The sequence below is a fragment of the Trichoderma virens genome (genome assembly GCF_000170995.1).
Source record: "Trichoderma virens Gv29-8 chromosome Unknown TRIVIscaffold_83, whole genome shotgun sequence".
NCBI classification, from domain to species: domain Eukaryota; kingdom Fungi; phylum Ascomycota; class Sordariomycetes; order Hypocreales; family Hypocreaceae; genus Trichoderma; species Trichoderma virens.
Genome location: NW_014013666.1, coordinates 56,023 through 78,398, shown reverse-complemented (window position 1 = coordinate 78,398; position 22,376 = coordinate 56,023). Strand labels below are relative to the sequence as shown.

Below are 22,376 nucleotides of genomic sequence, written 5' to 3'. Positions count from 1 at the left end.
TAGCCTTGCTGCGAGCTTCGTATTTCCAATCAGTCTTATTATTTTTGGTTAGACCAGACATTCCAGTCCGAAGATCCCTTGGATCGTTCGTACTATATGTATTATTATATTTGTGATTAGCATCTTCATCATATTTCAAGTTATTTCATTTATATTGCAATTAGCTATCCGATATACAGCGCTAGCTTATTCGCGGCAAATGGTTTTATTCAAAGTAGTATACGATGTGGCGCTATTCATTTTTCACGGCTATTATTCATAGCATTTAGGCGTTGGTAAAAGAATAAGTTTGCTAGCAGAGTTAAGCTATGGAGGTGTGATTGGAATATTCGTGCTCTACTTCTATGGAGCAACCTTAAGACGAAGGAGCAAGTTTGTTGCAACACGAGGGGGATATGCAACTACGTGTTTATTCAAGGACGATAGAATGCCTCATATGACCTTGAAAGAGTCGGAGATATCGTTGACAAGTTCATTATTTACGTCGCTTATGGAATACTTTAACTAAACATTGTAGCCTGTCCTACTCTCCATCCACCCCTCCTTTTCTTCTTCCACTTAATGGCAATATCCCAATCATAAAGACCCCCACCCGCCCCTCCCCTTCTTTTCCTTCTTCTTCTTCTCTCTTCTTCTTCTCTGTGTGTGTATTAGGTGGTGGGGAATTATGTGTAACTTACTCTAACTAGCTTCTTATTCGTAAACTCACCGAAACCAATATCTGACAGCTCCTTTCCAAAACCAGAGTTTTTAATGCCTCCAAATGGCAAGTCTGGACTTGAGTACGCAGGACTATCAATAAAGACCATACCCGCCTCAATCTGTGCTGCTACCTTCTTCGCGTGGAGAGGGTCAGCTCCAATGATGCTCGCACCCAGGCCATAATCTGTGCTATTGGCCAGTTTAATGGCTTGTTCTTCTGTATCAATGCCATATATAGCAGCAATTGGACCAAAGGTCTCCTGTTGTGCAATAGGGTTTTCAGGGGCGATGTTTGTAAGAATCGTTGGCTCGAGGTAAAATCCTGGATGCTCGCTGCGTTTCCCGCCGAGAATGACATTAGCCCCAGCTGCCTTAGCCGATTCAATTTGGGACAACAACCCAAGAAGTCCACGTTCGGAGAAGATAGCACCCAGGTTAGTCTTTGGATTCAAAGGATCACCCGGCTTCAAATCTGCCAGGGCGTCCTTCATACCGTTGAGAACCTCCTGTTCGCGATCTTTCCCAATAACAATTATTCGCTTTGATGCTGCACATCCCTGGCCAGTATTGAACATACGACCAGCTACAGCTTGTTTGATCGCATCAGCAATGGGAGCATCAGGGAGGATGATCAATGGGTCTGATCCCCCCAACTCTAGAACAATCTTTTTTAGATGACGGCCGGCATTCTCCGCGACCGCAGCGCCGGCTCGCTCACTCCCTGTCAAAGTGATGCCTCGAATGCGAAAATCCTCTACCAAGTTATGAAGTTGAGGGACAGTGGCAAAAACGTTTGTGTACACTCCATCTGGGACGCCAGCGTCGCGGAATAATGCGATCAAAACATTCCCGGCCATTATATGTGGCGCGGCAACTCGAGCTAATTGGAGTAGAGGAAAGTTCCAAGGTTCAATGGCAAGGATGACTCCTAGCGGCTCAGTCCATACCTCACAGCCCGGGTTGGAGGTGACTGTTGTGGGCTGCAAGAATCTTTCTGCATTGACAGCAAAATATTCGAACGTGTGGATGCAAAATTTGACCTCAAATCGGGATTCAGCAATGAGCTTTCCAACCTCCAGTGTTATGAGCTGCGCAAGTTCTTCCCTACGCTCTTGGACAGTTTTGCCACACCATGCATCAATCTAGCTCGCTCAGTAACTGCAGTTGAGCGCCAATGATTGGTAAAGCAATTATGCGCCACTGAGAGAGCAGAACGTATTTCCTCGTCTGTTGTCTCGGAAAACGTCATCAGATGCTTCCCAGTTGCTGGGCTAAAACTCTGATACTCGCTTTGTGAAGTCATTGGAGAGTTATACATAAATGAACTATGAAGTATTGAAGAAAACATATTAGCGTTCCGCCTCATTGAATAACAGCAAGACTCAAATAGTATACCTTTAAAATAGATCCTTTTTAAATATATAGCTGTTTTCATTGAACATCGAACTCATCTCCAGCCATGAAATGCCATATATATATCTATAATTTGGGTGTCTATGAGATATAGTCTTTTCACAGATATGCATGTGCATCATTATCAAGCGTGATTTAACCCGCTTACCAAACCATTAGCAACCTTTTCACAAGTATACGAAGTTGCTGCCAAGCTCCATGGACATACGAAGTACTTTAACTCCGTATGCCTTGATCCCAGCAAGTTCTGGATCGAGACTGGGGGGATATGATTGCTCCTCGGCTTCATTCCGTCTGCCAAAAATATTCCGGATTTCTACAAATTTTGACCTCGGAAGTAACGGCATTTTGAATTTTGAGCCCAATGTGTTGGCTGTAGGCTTTTTCACATTGCGCGATCTACAGAAATGCAGCAACGTAGGCTCATATGGAGTCGAAAAAAGAGGGAAGAGAACTCTAGCAGAAAAGCAAATTAAGCTGAAACCACTATAAAAAAAACGGTCCAGCCACTCTTGAACGGAAGAATGGTTGTTCTGAAGAATCTACTCTCTGATCAATACTTACTAACCCTTTCATGATGTCGAAAGAGATTATCCTAATTACTGGAGCCAATACCGGGATTGGCTGGGAGACCGCAAGCGTTGCTCCAACCTACGAAGCCATACCACATACTACTAGGGAACCGGCCCATATCTAGAGCAACTGACGCTTCTCTACTCCGTACATGAAAAAAAAGGCTTACGGGTCATACTTCCACTGCAGAGCACTTTAGTGTGTTTGTTAGACCCCTGTGTGTACTGTACTAGCCCACATTCCGCTCTGAACTTCTTACAACCCGCTCATGGTCCGCTCAAGCCCGCTCGACTCTTATACTATGAACAATTGCAGGCTAAATATCACTCATATATAAAGTAGACATGCTGAATAACAATTATGGTGTAGATCACACGGAGTTAAATAACCTCGCGACCATATAAGTCCGCCCTTATATCATTCTGGGGGTTATAAACACGATTTGTAATTATTCGTTGCTCTAGCACGCAACTTATAAACCATACCTGTCTATAGTGAACAATAAAATTATCAACTCGCGCTTATTTGTGCTTTAACCCTACATAGAGTTGCGGTTCTATACCATCAAGTTATACGTAGACTTACCTAACAATCTACAATCACATCGGTTCCAGAAGATTGGCAAAGGCTGTGATAATCCGGTAATTGTTAACTCCTCTATACCTATTGACTGATATGGTTTGCTTGGTACTGACAGCCGCTTCCCTGAGGCTTCTTCGACTGCTTAATACCAATTCTCTCAACAAGACGTGTCTACACATGTGTCAGCTGAGCTCGTTATAGGTATAAATTCCTCCATAACTCGATAGCTACAAGCATTTATACCTAGCACATTAACTTATTATTTTCCGGGAAAATCGATGCCAATGCTTGTTCCGCAGACACCGCAAAACTTGTGATCTCGCATTTGGAATGTTACCTGATAGTATTCAAATCTTCCCAGCTGCTAAGGAACTGGACATCTTCTCTCAACCCATATTTCAATAGATAGCCACTCTTGACACAAATGGAGCAGTTAAATTCCGTTACTGGATGTTGGTCTGAAGACAGCGGAGTTATAGGCTCATGAAGTACTTTAAATGAAGTTGCCCCGCAGTAGGAGTTGCAAGTATACCAGATGCGTTCTTGACTCAACTGGCCGTGAGAATTCATACTGTTTATATCCAATGATGTTGTTTTCCTTGGCTACGATTGCCTAAAAGTCATCAGAATTAGGCTTTTGTCTTCCCCCAAGAGCACATTCCTTGTTTTTTAACCTAGGTGTTAATGCTGTAGTGTGGCTGGAAGATTTACCAAACTCATATCATATTAATGGTACCTAGTAGTTAAATTGGTCCGCCAACTTGGTAATTCCGTTTCATTGTTGTTAGCTGTTCGACCAGTCCAGCCTAGTACCAGCAATTCTTTATCCACAGAATGCTTCCCTTCACATATGGGATTAGAGCTGTTTCAAAAATGTTCCTTGAGCATTCGTGAATTTTGTGAGGCATTGTTTCATTTTTCTAAACACATTGCGCCACAATTAAATATTTTTTTAAATGCTCTCGAAGTTGCAATTCACGGATTGTAAGTATGGTTTCACACACGCAGGATTAGAATGGTTGGACGCGCAAGTATGTCAGGCAATTACAAAAATATGCATTATAGAATAGTGCATTTGAGAAGAAGGATAATATCGATGTTCTATCTTGGAGAATATTTGGTAAGCCACATTCCATGTAAATAATTTGATAAATCGGATTTCGTTGTTTAGCTCTGTGCTTGTCTTCGGTATTCTTGGTTCGACGGTACACTACGGGGTGCCATTGGAATACTTCTCCGTGCTACTCAAATCTTGAGTTCGATGTATTGGGGCGGAACTAATGGCCGTAGTGTATTAAGCAATTCTGTAGTCCCATAGCGAACTTCGCTGGTACGTGACTCAACGTCGACCAGACCCCCCTCATTTTGAGCATCATTGGCTTTGATGAGAAGTTCAGCAAGGCTTGGACTCATGACACTTTCAAACGCCCCCTTCCGCTGATGGCGCGGCACAACCTCTGCATTAATTATCCGGCCTAGTAGCTGACTCAGAACCGTCGCCATATCTGCGTGGTCCCTCGGCGTGGACAATTTCCACCGCTTTCTCGCTTGCTGGCTGCAGCAAGATGTCAGCGGCAATCACTCCGAGATCTGGAGCCGAAATTGTCGGAAACCTCATATCGAGAGGGTCATGGAAACTCGGTAGAGTGCCTGACTCAATGGCTGTCGGGATAGCACGTCCCCATCCTTGCATATACTCTGCTGATCGTAAGAACACCTTGTGACAATTAAGTTTGCTCAACCGCTCTTCGAATGTTCGGCACAGCGTGGGCATCCCAATATCATGAGTGATGTGAGCACCATAGTCGGAAATTGCCAGTATGCGCTTCGGACACGCCCCCTCAAGTGCATTGGCAAGGCTTTCAATTCCTCTCCGCATCTCTTCTTCAGGGCCCCTGACTTCTGGGGACGGTGGAAGGATGATTTGAACCGTGTCAGCATCGCCAATCGCCTTAACAAGAGCCTTAGAATCCAGCAGATTAGCTATAACAATCTCGCAGCCAATTTCACGCAGCCGATCCGCCTTTGACACATCACGTAGAATAGCTTTGACCAGCATGCCAGCGTCACGCAACGTTGATGATGTGGCAAAGCCAACTTTTCCGGCCGCACCAACAATGGCGAACATTTTGGAGGCCACTGTTACGCTCCCCAATGGGAAAAAAAAAAAACAGAGAGGAAAAAGAAGCGTAGAGAGATATGGAGAATGCAGAGGTCTATGCAGATCTTTCTACTAAAAAATGTCCATCAGAAGAATTCAGGCTGCTATCTAGTGGAGGATAACATGAAGAGAGCAGGAGCTAAATTGTAGTCTTTTTACAATCTCAAACCCTTACGCCTACACAGCCTTATCATTTGGTATTTATATCCTATAGAACATCAGCAACCACAAACATCATGCTGCAAGCCTCGGCTTTCTGTGCAGTTGTTTAAAACCGATGAATGGAATCAGGTATCGGCATTTTGGTGACCGGCGGGCAAGTGGCGTTGATAGAACGGATCTAAATCCGGCGGACACCACCCAGGAGAAGCTTTCTCCTCGGAGCTACCGTAATAGTGCTGGGTCCAAAAGCTGCAGACGCAAGGTTTCCAAGGTTTCTTTACTTGAAGTATTACTCTTATTCAAATCTCAAAAGAACTTTTATTACTTCAAATGGTATTTTTCCTTGTAACAGGACTTCATTGAATGGGCTAGCTCTTTGTAGAGGCGAGATAATGTGTCGGTCATCAAAACAAGGGATCTTTTGGCATTGTGGCTGGTCTGCCACATTAACGACCGGATTGCGTGGGAATACCCACTATTATGTATCAACTCAAGAGAAATATCTAAGATTGGATCAAAATGGGGACTGTAGACTATGTATATGTATTAATTAAAGCACAGAAGGAAAACATTTTCCTTCGAGCAATAGACCGAGATTAACGGAACAATTTATAATCTTCATCTCAAAATAATATCCCGGACCGTCGAGAAACCAGCTAGAATATACGGATCGGAAAACTAATGGCTGTCTCCTCTTATAGCACCGCGGCACTCTACAACATGGCGTCCCGCTGAAACCCGGAACAATACATTTTTTTTTAAAAAAAAAACATAGTATTAGCATATGGTTGGCAAATGTGTTTCAACGTACCAAAGCTATTTTGGGGTTCTTCATAATGCAACTTTTTTTAATATTACTGCATAGTCAAGAACCAGGTCGAATGCATAGTCTTTTTCTACTATTTGTGTGGAGTATATTCATTGAAAAAGATATACATAGCATTGGCTAATAATGGAATTGGCGTTGAATTTTTTATATTGACCGAACATCTGTCCTCGGAATAGAGGGAGGTTTGATTCTCGGGGAAAAACGCAAGTATTGTTCTGTTAGCACGGAAAAGAATGTGTTTGTTGAATTCTCATGGTAAGGCTGATATAAACCTGTAAGAATTGTTATATCAATATGTGATTCTCTAACTATTTAAGTGAGTGTTATGAAGTAAATACATATAACTAGCTATTTGGAAAGTGTGAAAAAAAAACGAGTGACTAGGCAATTCCTAGCAAATGATAAGGGAAATAAACAACCTCAGCTAGCAAGCTTTCGTGAGTGTAATATTGAACGCTGCATTCTTAATGAGAGTTACTTCATTCTTCGGTCCATAAGTGAACAGGAAATCTCCTAGACTGAGAAAATTATAGGCTGCTCGATCCAGTTGGGTCCACGACTGACAGCTACCATTTTTGAACACCAACTTTGCATCTTCTGCAGATTTTTCTTTCGCAGTTCTGGTGTCATAGACTGCTCGCCATGACATTTGTTTGAAAACATCCTTTGTTTGGCCCACGAGATTTGTCGGATACAATCGAGCATCAACGTAAGAATCTTCAGGAAGCGACCCATCATCCATGGAAAGAGCATCGAGGCTATACAGACTCGAGTGATGGAGGACATCGAAGCTCCTAACAACAAATTTCTCAATCTTAATAGCATCTTCGGAGTTAATGCTTAAGATGAGGCTGGAGTTCGTTGTCTTATCTATGTATGTGCCAATGAGAGCCTCAGGTATAGTCGCTACTTCACTCCGCCCTGCCTCGTCAATTGCAGGAAGTAATCCTTCGATGACGGCGCTGAATATTTCAGCGGTTGTGTCTGGACTTACCTCAGCACCAGCTGCGAAAAGGACAACAGATATATCGTAATCTGGAACTAATCCAAGCAAAGCATGATATAGACCCAGGTCGCCACTTTTGGTATACAAATCAACAATACGGCCGTCGGCTGTGATCTGGTCGCTGCGAAGAATTTCCCAAGGTGCACCAACCGAATATCCCCAGGAAGAAGTATGACTACGCGGTTTCATCCATTCGCGAGTGCGTCGCGAGCTAAGAAAGCGATTCGTGAGGATACCATCAGTGAAAGCGATTAGATCGGAAGTGGTGGAAAACATTCCACCAGCACTAGATATATGTTATTATCTCTGATATTTATTGGAAGCCAATACATGATTGGAAAGTCTTGTTATTCACCTTTCGAAGACACCCAAGGTCGCATTCCATGTTGTTTCTCCAACAGGGACGAAGCCGTTTTCTGGAAAGGAGTCCACGAATCCATTGAATGAGGAACTGTTCATGCCCATAACGTCAAATATGTCATGTTGAATGGCATTGATGTAGGTGTCATTAATTGCAGCATCGATGACCATTCCGAGAATGGCAAAGCCAACATTGGAATATGAAGGAGTTGTGTAGGGAAGGTATATAGGATCCCTCTGCTTCAATTCGTTGATAAGGTCTTGTTTTGTGCATGGAACAGTACCTGGGAGTCCAGAGCAATTTGGCCCGGTCCCGTCAGGAATTGCTGGTAAACCAATTTCCTGCCATAGGCTTACGGGAAAGATGCCCAAATCCATGGCCGCTTTGTTCAGATTAACAATACAACTCACATGTTGGAAAAAGAAAGGAGCTCTTACTATCTGTAGGAAGACCGGAAAGGTGCGTCATCAATGAGTCGACAGTAATATCATCCCAAGGAATTGACTCGACAGACCCAGCTACAATTGCATCCTTGATTTCGGGAATATACTTGAGCACAAGATCATCCATATGAATGGAGCTAATTTGCAGAGCTGCTAGCGCAGGGAACAATTTTGACAAGCTCCCAACCCTGAAGATGGTATTCTCATTGATGGCCGCTGTACCAATTCCTGATAGGACTTGCGGTGTGAAGTGGTAACTGAAAAGTGGTACATCTTCATGGATCGATTTGACGACTAGCGATATGCCACTGGAATTTAGTTGCGAACTGAATTTCGAATCGATAGTTGCCGTTAGTTTCTTAGTGGCTGATATAACCGCTGGGTTGTTGCTTGGTGCTTGTGCTGGTGGAAGCACAATACCAAGAGGGGGATATGTTTGCGCTGCGGCAGATATGAGAAAAGGATACACAGCTGTAGCTGCCAAAACGACGAGGAAATTTTTCATATCGAATGTTTATGGTCAAGATAAGGCGGGGATACTGTGATAATTGTGAAGATCTATGATGGTAATATAAGCCTGGGTTTGAGGCGTGGCCTATGATTTATATATCCATATTGACTGTACTGATCAATCCTGAGTTCCAAATACGGAGTCATTCATTGTCCATGCTTGAACCTTCGGAACGCTGCAGGACGCGTTGGTGGTTCGTAATACTCCTGAAGAGGAATCAGCGCTAACTACAGTGAGCCGACTGAGCCTCCAAGGCCAGTCAAATTCACTGACGTGACTAGTGTGGCTGGGCGTTGGCAAACATGGATACACAGCCCGCTTGCAGGCAAATACCTAGCTGTGGTAGAATCCTACGCTAGCCATGGAGTCCATGCATAATGTCAACATTGACTACAATAGTGAACAGAATAGCGGCAAGAAATTCACTGGAAGAAAATGAAGTATAAAATTAGACAGCAGACAAATATGTTTCAATAATAGTTCTCAGGGTTATGTTACTTGGTCATGCCAGGCTTGCCTTTGTTTCTTGCCAAAACTTTTGTCCCAATCCTTCGAGTAAATGACAAGAAAAATTTGCACCCTCAACAAAACTTTACATATGTGACCGTCTTTAGTCTTTGCTAAATTTCAACCTAGGGAAAAAATTGATTGTTGCTAGTCAAACTATTAGTATTTCAGCTAATAATCCCCCAAACAACAGAATTTCCCTACCTATACTTAGCAGCTGCAGAACGGTGCAAGAGCGCCAGCAGGCCATGCACAGCATGACGAGGGACAGGTAGCAGCAATCAGCCACTGAGCGCCATTGCAAACCACGATACTACGAAAGTCGTCACTACAGTCGTACCCAGAGCCGCTGCATGGTTGTCCCGGACTGTGTGTTGCGAATGTAGCAGTCGCTAGGTAGCAGAGAAGTGTGATCCCAGAAAGCTGCATATTAGAGAGACTGACAAGACAACTGCTTGTAAAACTTGTTTTGGAAACTCAACAATATTGGAAGTAGTGTATGTTACTTTTGAAACGTTGATTGTGAAAAGAAAAAAATTCAGAAAGATTAGCGATTGCTGGGTTTTTATAGTGGTTTGATATAACATCACATTCTGCGAAAATACTACTGTGAATACATTAGCGGCATAATCAATTTGCTCGAACGTCGTATTGAATCCATAGGCGCAAATCCTTGCATCATAAATGATCCTTCGTGTCTAAGAAATCCACCTGCTCCTTATGCAAAGTACCAGTCGCGAATCCTATATAAATCCTCAAAATATTCCATTATGGCTATTGCTCACTGGTTGGCGACTATACCATCGATGAAATTCTGGTCTTGTCCGCAAATCGTCTATATTGGTGGGATTATTCAGTTGCCTCAATCGAATAGAGAACAAAGAATAAACTCATCATTATCTACTTAATCCCGTATTTGTACAAATAAGTGGTGTCATGGGGAGAAATATTTTGTGGGATGCTGTCACATTGAAATCCTACGATTATGCACTGTGACGAAAAATCAGCACCGAGGATCCGAAATATGTGGCGGTTGCTCGGGTACTTTGCCATCCGTTATATAGGTATCACTTTAGCCTAATTAATAACAATAATTGATCAAGAGATATATGAGGGGTATTGTGAAACTTTAGTAATAATGGTAATTACACCAGAATCAAATACTAGGACCAAATTGCAGAATTCTACCAGCACTCATTTTCAGCCCAATTCCTATTTCAATGCTCACGTTCTACTTTTCAAAACCAATACAATATAAGCAAGCAATCGGTAACCAGCAATGATACCGATCATAATGCCTATCCATGTACCCTCTTGGCCCGTCTTGATGCTGAATTGGCGCAAGATGTCGGTCCCACGAATCTTCCCGATGGAGTTCAAGTCGCTTGGATAATTGCATTGATATTTACCTTTGGATATCTCATCACATTGATAGTCACGGTGTCCGAACTCATTAACCATCATGCCTTGGAAGACATATGCTTGGTAGTCAATGTAGTGAAAAACATACTTCCAAAATGGATTCAGTATGTTCATAGGGACTAGGAAACCGTTTACACACATCCAAAGTCCATTAGCAAAGGCTGTTGTCGCCAATGCAACCACAAATATGTCAAAGATTGAAGACATTAATACAACCAAAGACTCGGCTGCAACAAGATCAAGGAAAAGCCAGAGGATCCATGCAAAGAATGCAGATCCATCGGGACGGAAATTGGAGAGCCAGTATGTGACGACGGAGAATAGAAAAGTAATCGCAAAGAGAAATGGAAGACCAATGATAAAGTTGGCCACCGTAAAGGAAAGGGGGCTGACTAGCCCATTCGCACGTTCCTGTCGGAAAGTGCCCAAATCTTCAAGAAAAGCTGGGACATAGGCGACAGCCATGAATGACATGAAGGCACCACCGAAGAAAATGGCGTTAATGAGAGGCTGTATGTATGATTGCTCTGTTTTAAAGCGCAGGAAGACGGTGCCCATAAGAATGGCTAACCCAAGATACATGGCGATGCGAATACCGTAGGCCAGCACATCTCTGTAAGACTTGATCCACGAGCGGTGAATAAGTATTCCAGGGGTTTTCCATGATTCCGAGGGTTGAATCTTGACATCTGAATATAATGATGTTCCTTCTATGGACGTTTGAATGGCAACGTCAAGGTCCTTGCAATCGGAAGACGTTTTCCAAGCCTGACAGACATGATCTGTTCGACGATGAATGTCACCATTCTTATCAAGATCAGTGTTGATAAGATCGAGGAAAAAATCTGCTGAGTTGGTCTCAGGTGGGATTGTGTAGCCAATCTTGGCGAAATATGCGGTCGCTTCCGATACTGGGCCAAAGTAGCAAGTTCGTCCGCCAGACAGCAGATATAATTTATCAAACTGTTGAAATGTTGCAGAAGATGGCTGGTGAATCGATGCTATTGTAATAAGCTGTGGGATCACCCGATGTTAGAAAATGCACATAATTGTTGATTGCGACGCAATGCTTACATTGTTCTTAACCCCGATGTCTTTGATATAGGCGCACACTTCGAGGCTGAGGGCGGAATCTAGTCCACTTGTTGGTTCGTCTAAAAAAATGATTCTTGGGTTTGTCACTAGCCGACTAGCAATACCAAGCCGCTTCTTTTGACCGCCACTAAGACCTTTTTTAATCGGTGTGCCAACGATAGTATGTGCTTGAGTCTGTAGGCCAAAGGCGGCTATAAGATCATCGACGCGTTTGAAAGCCTCTTTCTTGCTTATTGTACTAGAAATCCAATTTGTTAAAATGTCATAATCAACATTAAATAGACCAAGATTTGGGGTTCACGAACCTTGGAAGGGATAGTCGTGCAGCAAACACCATAGTTTCCTTAATTGTAAGGCTGCCAATAAGGGCATCCTCCTGCTCAACATAGGTAGATAGATGACGAATCTGCTGAAGAGATATCTTGTGACCATTGACTAAAATATTTCCAGTAGTGACTGCATTTGTAGCTGCTGCCTTGTGTGCGAGCGCATTCAAGAGAGTAGTCTTACCGGAGCCGCTAGGCCCCAGAATGGCGAGCATCTCCCCAGCATTGACAATTCCTGTTGCATCGGAGAGAATAGTCAGAGGCGCTTTTGTTTTCCGATCTTTCACAACCACTTGAAGGTTGGTCCAGGCGAAGGAGTTTATAGTGTCGTTGATAAGATGTGCATTTCCCACATAATTCATCTCGGCGTCGGCAACTGCTGCTGTCGTTCCCATTATGTCATCTACCGTCATGCTGGTATTTGGTTTTGGTAATTTCACTGGCACGACGGCCTGGACGTCAGCTGGACTTAGCATGCTTCAATATGCTTAAGGGCCCGGTTGTATGATCGATAGCGAGAACCGAACCGACCGCGCAGCCGAATCTGTGAAGCGGAACTCTCCTGCGTAGAAAGACAGATAAAAGAGATGGAAATTGTGTGCCGCAACGCAGCTTGTTTATCTGGGAGCATGGCCATTTTTGTACAGGTAAATAAATGTGCTCAACAAAGATAGGCAGTCTGAACGCCGATTGGATTTGCGGGTATTGCGTCGCCGATGCAGTGGAACAGCTCAAAATGGAGAAGTTACACGAAGGATCACAGGTGGGTGCTCAAATATAAATTTAGGCCTCAACAACCTCCACGGGGTCGAATATGATTCGACAACGGTCACCGAGTCTTGGCGAGGCTTTGTCTGCCTTGCTGATGCGATATTACGGTGCCCACCTACAAATCCACGAGCGTAATCGGCGACCAAAAAATTGATTCTACCATTTGTAGCAGTCAAACCGATGGTGCACCATTTTCTGAATCTCGATGATGTGGTCTATGTTCATCTTGAGCTGGCGAAGGTTCTACTCTATCTTGTGTATCATCTTTTTCGTGGAACACCAAGAAATTTATTCCAGGGGCTCATATTTTGAACCAACCTCTAGCTGTTGTAACTCTACCGCCATCTAATAGAATTGAGCGTCTTTAGTCAGCCTATCTAGAATTGACCCATTTCAACAGCGCATGCCTAGCCACCTATTGTCCAAGCCAGAAATTCCTGTATTTTGCATAGGTAGGTATATAAAGAGCATCAAGATTAAATCTCTGAACCGTGAGAATATGTGTTTGCCTATCGTTCACAATTTAAGGCAAATGAGCCTTACAACAATGTTCTAAACGTAAATATAGGTTCGGATTTCCACTTGCTGGTATGTCACGACTCAAACTTCATGGTTTTGGCAATTGACCTCCTAGGTAGACATCCTCCCATGTCGACTGCAGACAACCTGGCCGATTAGAGCAGTCATGCACTACTGATACAACTCACGACGATCAAAGTCATCTGTAGTCGGCATAATCAAACTGATTGACTGGGGATATAAAAATTATGTTTCTGCGATTATTAGAGAACTTTAGATAGCTAGTTGTAAGCTCACCACTTACCACCTAATACAGTAATGTTAGAACTCATAAAGACCTCCAGATACTAATTGCCCACTAGCGATATTGGCCTGTGTCGCTTGCTCAAACTAGATGAAGACACTAACAGTTTATATGCTACAGTGGGGTGACAAAAGTGTCGATGCACCCTATAATTACCCGTAAAACACAGTATTTTATATTACTAAAAAAGCCTATATATAAATAATTTAAAAATATAAAGATTTTATATAATATATTTTAATACTAACATTTTAATATATTAGTGTTATCTTTTTATAATAAATTTCATTTATTTTATTATTTAGCTTTAAATTTATATAGTGTATCTGTTTTAATTTATAAAGGGCTTATAGTTAGAGTTATAGTGGATATACAGTGAGGATATCACTGTAAATATCCTTATTATAATTTTAATAAGATATTTAACAGCACTACGTAAAAAATAAAACTGTTTAAACATAAATAAATAAAATTTACTTAATAGTTATTTTATATTATTATTTTTATTTAATTTTTTTTAAATATGTTGTGAGATATAAACGAGTGTTACGTATAGATTTTGTTAGGTAAACAGTGGTGCACTGTGGAGCGCATCGACACTTTTGTCGACCTACTGTAAGTTGGGCTAGTGGCTCGTTGGACAACCCACCCCCCCCCCCCCCCCCGGGGTCCGGGAGACACGTTTTCGCCCGTTTTCTGCTCCGTACTCACTTCAATAATCCATTAATAATACTAAGGTGTATCTCGCGATTTCTCTAAAAGGAATCCAACACTAACCATTAGATAAGAATACGGGGAATAGGAGTACTGAACTAAAATTCTTGGAGTGGCTGCTTGAAAAGGAAAATGAATTAAAATTACCAGTATGGTGCATTCCATCTGAAACAATTTCCACATTCTCATCTCGGAATATTTTTTACTCTTCACCCACGATATTTTCTTTTCCTCGACCGAAACCACTAGCAATGACTGTTCGGTGGCAGGGTCATTCTTGTCAATTAAGCATGAGATGCCGAGTAGAGGGACCCTTAGCCTTAGTTCTCACTAACAGAGTAGCAAGTGAGAGCGCTGATACAACAGCTTATAGGGCGATGTGGATGCTGGGCGTTAGTGGGAACTTGAGGATGTTGAGGATTAGTGTTTGTAGACTTTTGCCCCTTTTCCTTCTGAGATTCTCCTTCTTAGAGGATCCGACTCTAGAACATGCCATCGACAGCAGAACCGAAGTGTGGCACTGTATAGAGCCGCACTTCCCGTTGACGCCAGGCTTGTATCTCGCGCGCCGGTCGAATATACTCCTCTTTGCTCAATATGGTGAAAGAGAAAATGTCGGATGTGGTGGAGGATGAGAGGTTAACGAACAGAACCAATAACGCATGTATGCTACGCATGCGCTCTACCTTTACCGCATCGTAAAAGGCCTAGGCTCTAGAGAGAAATAGGCTTCTTATTATATGCATCACGGCCACGTAAATATCAGTATTCATAAAAGCATTAATTGCAATCGCCGGTTGGGTTGCGCGACATACCCCAACGTTGGATGTAAAGAAATCACGTTAAGGACCGAGTCGACTGTATCCCATGGGCCAGTGTGTAGCCATGAGAATATTCACTACGGCACGAGCTCCGGAAGGATGACTTGTTTGCCGGTACTCCTAATGTAAACATTTCGATAACTTCTTGACAAGCCTGGATTATTGGAAGAGCTGCGTGCAATAAGTCTGTTGGCTAAAACTTCGAGCATAGTAAATTTTGAGCGGTGTAGTACCAAAAGAGATCAAGCGAAGTTAGGTTTGCTAATAAGATGAGAGAAGAAACTTTGCATTTTGAGGCATCTGATCATTTGACTGGTAGAGTGGGCCAAATTTACTACAGCAGTTTAAGTGTCAAAAGTCGAAATCGCCAGCTGGCTTGTGAGAAGACACACGGAGTGCATCGAGACAGGGCCAATCCGGAAAGAGGGGCTCTCCCATTTTCATGAACGACATGCGAGTTGAGCACTAGCAGACACCATGGTCCACTTGGGGCCATGGGATATTCTCGTTATCGTAACCAAGAAGCAGGACAATAGCATCCAATTGGTTCCAGCGGCTTGGACTGCGAGACCCAATGTATTTTATCACTCACAAAGTGACTATTCTGAATTTCCACACCTTCATTGTAAGATTGGAGAAGATCTCCGGACCGGTCTTGCAAGTTTCTAACTATACACTGCCTGTCTTGCAGAGTGCGGCTCGCAAGATAGGTAGCGCCAACCTCGTCGGAAGTTTTTATGTCCTGGACATTATCTATTCGAGCCGCATTGTCCCACAAATCGGGCCAAGGAGCTGGATCCGGCCAAAGATATAATTGCTTCAGTGATGTAAAGAAATAAAGCAATGCTCTCATATCTGTACTATCAGCGAGATCAACGCCAACACTTCCCTCAGCGCCACTTTCTGGTAAGTCTCGCGACTGACTTTTACGCTCGCGGCCCAGGAGAGAGAAAATTGCGATGTTCTGGAAGCGAGAAATCATTTCTTTAAATATTGCAAACAATCCGTTACTGCAGGGAAACTGTTTCATCACAGCTTCCTTTTGGAGCTGCCAATAATGTTCAGTAGTTAACCCTTCCAACACTTGGTGACCCAAGCTAAGATCTGGTACCGCATAGATGACCAGAATATCAGTCTCTGGGCGGCAACGGACCAGCCGACTTTTGATGCCTTGGTGCCATGGACCTTGATACACTCTGATGACCTTGGAGTACAGCTCAAGGACTATCATGCGAGACTCACGGCAGGCAAGGCTAAGACTGGCCATTTCAGAAGCGGAGTTTAAGTCCTCGGGGCTGGAAACCAGGTCCGTGGACGCGAAATAACCATCGGCCATGCAATTGGATGGCCAGTTTCCCAGGCTATTGCCGTATCGGAATCTCGGACAGCTGCCGTGGAGGCCACAAAATATCCCTGTAGTGGCAAAACAGGAGTGCAGGGTTACCTATAGCTGGGCATGAATCTCCACGTGAATGGTTCGCTCAACGGTCGCCTGACGGAGAGCGGCGCGCCATATTTCGAGCCTTGATTCGGTGGGAAGGTCCCTGAAGCGAGGGAATTGCGAGCTTCGAATTGAGTCAGAGTTTGAATGCCCACCTGGAGGCATCATTATTCATCGCTTAGCCCGGAAAGAATAGTAGAGAAATTGGTTAGGCCACTATGAAGATTTAGAGCATCATGTATAAATGAGCATACAAATGGAGTAATACATGCATGTTTACTCTGTAGACTATTACCCTCTAAGATAGGAATGACCCTTATCGTTCACGTGACTATTGATCTGGTACATGCACTGCCAGCAATTGTATCTTCAAATAGGTGGTAGGGGTAAAGCATTTTCTCAAATATATTTATCTATACACAATAAATCATGGCGTTAATCTTTGGGTAATATACCACTTGCAGATAGATCTTAGTTGAAACAATGTATACGAAGTACAATCAATCCAGGTCGACTTGCGGTTAGATTGTCTTGACGATGATGCATAGGTACATAGACACCTTAGTCGGTACAGTCTCACTAAGCCACAGCGCGCTGGTGTCCCTACATAAGTAGGTACCTAGGTACGGAGTACATGTACCTAGATGTAGTAGGTGGTCCCCGGCGGGTTTTGAACCTTTTAATTTGCCGAGGTCCGCGCCAATTGCACCTCAAGCCGCAACCTCCGCTCTTTTACTTTATAAACAAGGGGAAATCTGGAGTTTGAACCCCAGACTTCCTATCACCCCGCATATAATATGGAACGAAGCTATAGTTCTACGGCAGATTTCGGTCCTATTTTATCAAGGGCGCGTCGAAGCAATATTTTATATTGCCTCTAATAAAAGGGAAGTAAACTAATCACAAGAGAAGATAACGAAGATATATCCCTTACGAAATAAATCACGACGTACTATCTGTGCAAAGTTCCTCTTTGTTTTCATATATTTATCGAGATAGATAAGATGCTCTCGAGATTTACTAGATGCCTCAGCTAATTATACACATAAAATATGAAATTTTCAGCCGCCATAACTGCGGAGCTACTCAACAGGTTTGCTGAACTTAGTCAACAAAGCGCATTCTATGATAATTAGTAAAAAAATTGAGCTTGTCATGACCTGAGTCACGATGATATATAGGGTACCGCGCTGCGTACAAGGGTTGTGCGGGGAAGATTCAAAAGCCTGCCTTAATGGCATTAATGCTAGACTGCCGCAGTTCGGAGATACTCGCAATGACATGGGGCTGGTCTGGACTGGCGCTGGAGTCCGAGATTCCGCGATGGCATGACCTTGTGCTTTGCTCTCCTGCCGTCCGTTAGGCTGGCGCCAAAGCCTGCCACGCTCAAAAGGGAAAAGACCGTATATATCGTGAGACCAAAGAAAAATGTAGAGGCTGGTCTGGGAAAGAGCATTGTGACTAGAGCCCGGCCTGGTTTGGGCGCTTCTCCGGTCCCTTTCCCACAGCGCTCCGCACACGCTCTATGCTTGTGTGTTCTAGATAGATGACTAGGCTTCATGTCGGTGTAACCATAAACCATCGCCGAAACCCACAGCTTACCCCGGACTTTCTGCCACAGAAGATGCACAGAAAGAACGCTTCACTAGTATGGATAGCTGGCATCAACTCGGGCCTATTCTTTATTGGGGCTTATATTTGCCCATCTACGAGCAAGGTTACCGGATAACGTGCCGAGCCGTTACTACCATAATTCAATTGTGAGAAGATCACGATGGCTTTCTCGGACGTTCGCTACCTTTCGCTCATCGACAGTTTCCTCGCGGTAAGCCAAAAGGCCCGTTTCTTTATCCTCAAACCTCTTTATGCGTAATTTTGGTATCTCCACTTGCCGTGTTCCAGTATTCTATTTCAAAAATGATTTAAAGAGATGGAGCTTCCTGCGATATCTCTCCTATCGACCTAGTACTTCAACCTTCAATGCGAAGCTTCGCAGATAGCTTCCGTCATCATGGGCTTCATACGCTCCGCCGTGCTTGCGGTCCTTGCGCTTGCTGCAACATGTCAGGGGGTCAATACTCCTGGAGCTAAGGCTGAATCCACTGTGGAAAAGCGTGCTTCGACGTATTGGTATGAAAACATTGCCCATCAAGGTGTTGCACCATTCGCACCCAGTGGCTACACTGTATATCGCAATGTAAAGGACTTCGGCGCAAAGGGTACTTTGACCTCCCTCATTCTATCTACAATTGCTAACAAAAGAATATTCAAGGCGATGGTGTTACCGATGACACGGCAGCAATTAACAATGCCATTTTATCGGGAGGTCGATGTGGTCGACTCTGCACATCCAGCACATTGACTCCGGCAATAGTATACTTTCCCGCAGGAACATACTTGATATCGACTCCCATCATTGATCAATACTTAACCAACATCGTTGGAGATCCGACCAACCTTCCCACCATAAAAGCGACCGCAGGTTTTAATGGTATTGCCCTCATCGATGGTGATACCTATTATGGCGACAACAATCCGAACGACCCCAACTGGATTTCTACCAATGTCTTCTACCGACAAGTGCGCAACTTTAAGCTTGATATGACGTCTATCCCGGCTTCTGCACCCAGGATTTATGGTATCCATTGGCCGACGGCCCAAGCGACAAGCTTGCAGAACATTCAGGTCACGATGAGTACAGCGTCTGGAAATCAACAAGTCGGTCTTTTCGTCGAGAATGGTACGTCCTGTAGAACTATCGTGACACTCTTCCGCCCGCTTCTCGCTAATAGCTCCATAGGTTCCGCTGGATTCCTCACTGACATGACCTTCAACGGTGGCCTGATTGGTGCAAGCGTGGGCAATCAACAGTACACAATGCGCAACTTGGTATTCAATAACTGCGGGACAGCCATTGTCAGTGGTTTCACGTGGGAGTGGGTTTACCAGGGTATTAGCATCAACAACTGCCAACTGGGAATTGACATAACGGCCGCTGAGTCCATTACGTTGATTGACAGTTCTATCACTGGGACGCCAGTCGGAATCAAAACCAGCTTCAGCGCCAACCAGTCGCCCCCTACGGCCAACAGTCTCATCGTTGAGAACCTTTCTCTCAACAATGTTCCAGTGGCCATCCAATCGGCGAGTGGTGCTACCCTTCTGGCTGGAGGAACGACGACAATCGCTGCGTGGGGTCAGGGACACCAGTATGTTCCCGGTGGGCCGACGACATTTCAAGGCAGCATCACGCCAAATTCCCGTCCCGCGTCGCTTTTGAGCGGATCCAAATATTACACGCGCTCAAAGCCTCAATATGAAACTTTGCCTGTTTCTTCATTCAGGAGCGTCCGATCTGCCGGTGCCACTGGTGAGCATAGTTACCCGTAGCCTGTGAAAGTTTGAGTTTTACCTGACGCATGGAATCTAGGCAATGCGGTCACGGATGACACCGCCGCTCTCCAAAACGTCATCAACAGTGCAACTGCTGCGGGCCAAGTAGTGTATTTCGATGCTGGTATCTATCGTATCACCAAAACGCTGAGTATCCCTCCTGGCGCGAAGCTGGTAGGAGAGGAATATCCCATTATCATGTCGTCTGGAAGTTTCTTTAATGACCAAAACAATCCGAAACCTGTGGTTCAAGTTGGTACACCCGGCCAATCTGGGCAGGTGGAGTGGTCAGATATGATTGTGGCTACGCAAGGCACACAAGCTGGAGCTGTTCTCATCGAGTGGAACTTGAATACTTCTGGAACCCCAAGTGGTATGTGGGATGTCCACACGAGAATTGGTGGCTTCAAGGGATCAAACCTCCAAGTTGCGCAATGCCCTGTGACTGCGAGTAGTTCGGCTGTGAACACGGCTTGTATTGGTGCTTACATGTCCATGCATGTAACCGCTGGCGCAAGCAACCTTTACATGGAGAATGTGAGTCGACCAGTACCCAGATTTCATCATAAGCTAATGTATAAAGAACTGGTTCTGGACCGCGGACCACGATATTGACGACTCAAGCAACACCCAAATCACGATATTCAATGGCAGAGGCTTGTACATTGAGAGTACTGCAGGAACATTCTGGCTGTATGTTCTTCCTTCCATCCGACGTTCCTTCAAATTTATTCTCTCCTATTTTGAGTGACTTACTGACACCCGATAACAGTGTCGGAACGGCTGTTGAGCACCATACTCTGTACCAGTATCAATTTGCCAACACACAAAACATATATGCGGGAGTGATTCAGACAGAGACACCGTAAGTATAATACTTGCTCTCACATGATAATCACTGCTAAAAAAAGAAACTCTGCACAGTTACTACCAACCAAATCCCAATGCTCCGACACCTTTCGCTGTCAATACTGCTCTAAATGACCCTGACTTTGCCACCTCGTGCGCCGGTAAATCTGGCCGATGCGCCGACGCTTGGGGTCTGAGGATCCTTAGCTCCAAGAACGTCCTCATCTACGCCGCCGGCTTATATTCTTTCTTTGAGAATAACGATGGAAATTCAGGTAAGCTATTTTTTGCTACTTTTCCATTAGTAAGCTAACAGTTGAAAGGTTGTGACGCAGCTCTGGGCCCCGAAAATTGCCAAAACAACATCGTCGATCTCGAAGGCACACTCAGCAACATTGGCATTTACAACTTGGGAACTGTGGGCGTTGTCAACCAAGTCGTGGAGAATGGAAATGTGCTGGCGATTGCTTCCGCCAATGTCAATGCTTTCGCTGATATCGTGGCTCTTTTCCGGCTTGCTTCGGGGAGCGGAGGCGTGACTCCTCCTCCTCCTTCTTCTTCAACAACAAAATCCACAACAGGCCCTACAACAATGTCTACCATAACTACCAGCTCATCGCCACCGAAGCAAACTGGATGGAATTTCCTAGGATGTTACTCCGATAACGTTAACGGCCGAACTCTGGGCAACCAGGTGCAAGTCCCAGGAGGTGCATCTGCCATGTCGATAGATGCGTGCGAAGCAGCTTGCAAATCTGCTGGATATACTATTGCAGGCGTTGAATACTCGGGAGAATGCTGTAAGTGTCACAAGATAGCGATACTCCAATATATCTAACGATACCTAGGGTGCGACAACAAAGTCCAAAATGGAGGTGGTCCTGCCCCTGACGGAAATGCTCAATGTACTATGACTTGCAGCGGTGCTCCGCAGCAAACCTGTGGAGGACCGAACCGCCTCGATGTCTACAGCTTGGCAACCTCGACTGGGAGCGCCCCACCGCCAGTGGCCACCGGCTGGAATTTCAGAGGATGCTATACAGACAGCGTCGACGCTCGAGCTTTGATTGCCGAGTCTGTTCCCGGCGGCCCAACGTCAATGACTGTTGAGGCATGTCAAACTGTATGCAAAGGCTTGGGATACGTTCTTGCCGGCCTTGAGTTTGCTGATGAATGCTGTAAGTCCAACTCCAGCTCGTAACCTTTTGGCCTCGCCTCTAATGATTTTCAGACTGTGGCAACAGCCTCGCGAATGGTGCTACCATTGCTCCGGACGGAAATGCTCAATGCAACATGAATTGCGCCGGTAACGCTGCTGAAACTTGTGGCGGTTCTAACAGATTAGATATTTACAGCTATGGCCAGGCCAATGGCACTCAGCCACTTTAAATCTATCCCAACACAATAGACGGAAATATTAGTGCCAAAAAAGGCTCTCGCTATCCTTATATATCTTACTACACACTACTAT

General features: G+C 44.4%; 6 protein-coding genes across 6 annotated transcripts; 1 reads left to right on the top strand and 5 right to left on the bottom strand.

The window, feature by feature from the left end:
* Positions 1 to 665: 665 nt before the first annotated feature.
* On the bottom strand, positions 666 to 2,005 carry TRIVIDRAFT_193343 (uncharacterized protein; the record flags this gene model as incomplete). The annotated part of the gene is made up of 2 exons (XM_014098112.1): positions 666 to 1,801; positions 1,834 to 2,005. 2 exons carry the CDS (start codon positions 2,003 to 2,005, stop codon positions 666 to 668), a joined length of 1,308 nt encoding a protein of 435 aa, XP_013953587.1.
* Positions 2,006 to 4,515: 2,510 nt separating this feature from the next.
* On the bottom strand, positions 4,516 to 5,398 carry TRIVIDRAFT_193342 (uncharacterized protein; the record flags this gene model as incomplete). The annotated part of the gene is made up of 2 exons (XM_014098111.1): positions 4,516 to 4,727; positions 4,765 to 5,398. 2 exons carry the CDS (start codon positions 5,396 to 5,398, stop codon positions 4,516 to 4,518), a joined length of 846 nt encoding a protein of 281 aa, XP_013953586.1.
* A 1,448-nt stretch (positions 5,399 to 6,846) lies between these two features.
* Positions 6,847 to 8,737, bottom strand: TRIVIDRAFT_46594 (uncharacterized protein; the record flags this gene model as incomplete). Its single annotated transcript, XM_014098110.1, has 3 exons — positions 6,847 to 7,714; positions 7,784 to 8,171; positions 8,227 to 8,737. 3 exons carry the CDS (start codon positions 8,735 to 8,737, stop codon positions 6,847 to 6,849), a joined length of 1,767 nt encoding a protein of 588 aa, XP_013953585.1.
* A 429-nt stretch (positions 8,738 to 9,166) lies between these two features.
* Positions 9,167 to 9,754, bottom strand: TRIVIDRAFT_181575 (uncharacterized protein; the record flags this gene model as incomplete). The annotated part of the gene is made up of 2 exons (XM_014098109.1): positions 9,167 to 9,397; positions 9,455 to 9,754. The coding sequence occupies one exon, from the start codon at positions 9,677 to 9,679 to the stop codon at positions 9,461 to 9,463; it is 219 nt and encodes a 72-aa protein (XP_013953584.1).
* Positions 9,755 to 10,474: 720 nt separating this feature from the next.
* TRIVIDRAFT_213562 (uncharacterized protein) lies at positions 10,475 to 12,455 on the bottom strand (the record flags this gene model as incomplete). Its single annotated transcript, XM_014098108.1, has 3 exons — positions 10,475 to 11,686; positions 11,747 to 12,005; positions 12,073 to 12,455. The coding sequence occupies 3 exons, from the start codon at positions 12,453 to 12,455 to the stop codon at positions 10,475 to 10,477; spliced, it is 1,854 nt and encodes a 617-aa protein (XP_013953583.1).
* A 6,219-nt stretch (positions 12,456 to 18,674) lies between these two features.
* TRIVIDRAFT_46692 (glycoside hydrolase family 55 protein) lies at positions 18,675 to 22,294 on the top strand (the record flags this gene model as incomplete). The annotated part of the gene is made up of 10 exons (XM_014098107.1): positions 18,675 to 18,882; positions 18,936 to 19,403; positions 19,464 to 20,033; positions 20,094 to 20,593; positions 20,640 to 20,749; positions 20,829 to 20,921; positions 20,981 to 21,180; positions 21,229 to 21,705; positions 21,754 to 22,083; positions 22,137 to 22,294. The coding sequence occupies 10 exons, from the start codon at positions 18,675 to 18,677 to the stop codon at positions 22,292 to 22,294; spliced, it is 3,114 nt and encodes a 1,037-aa protein (XP_013953582.1).
* Positions 22,295 to 22,376: the final 82 nt, after the last annotated feature.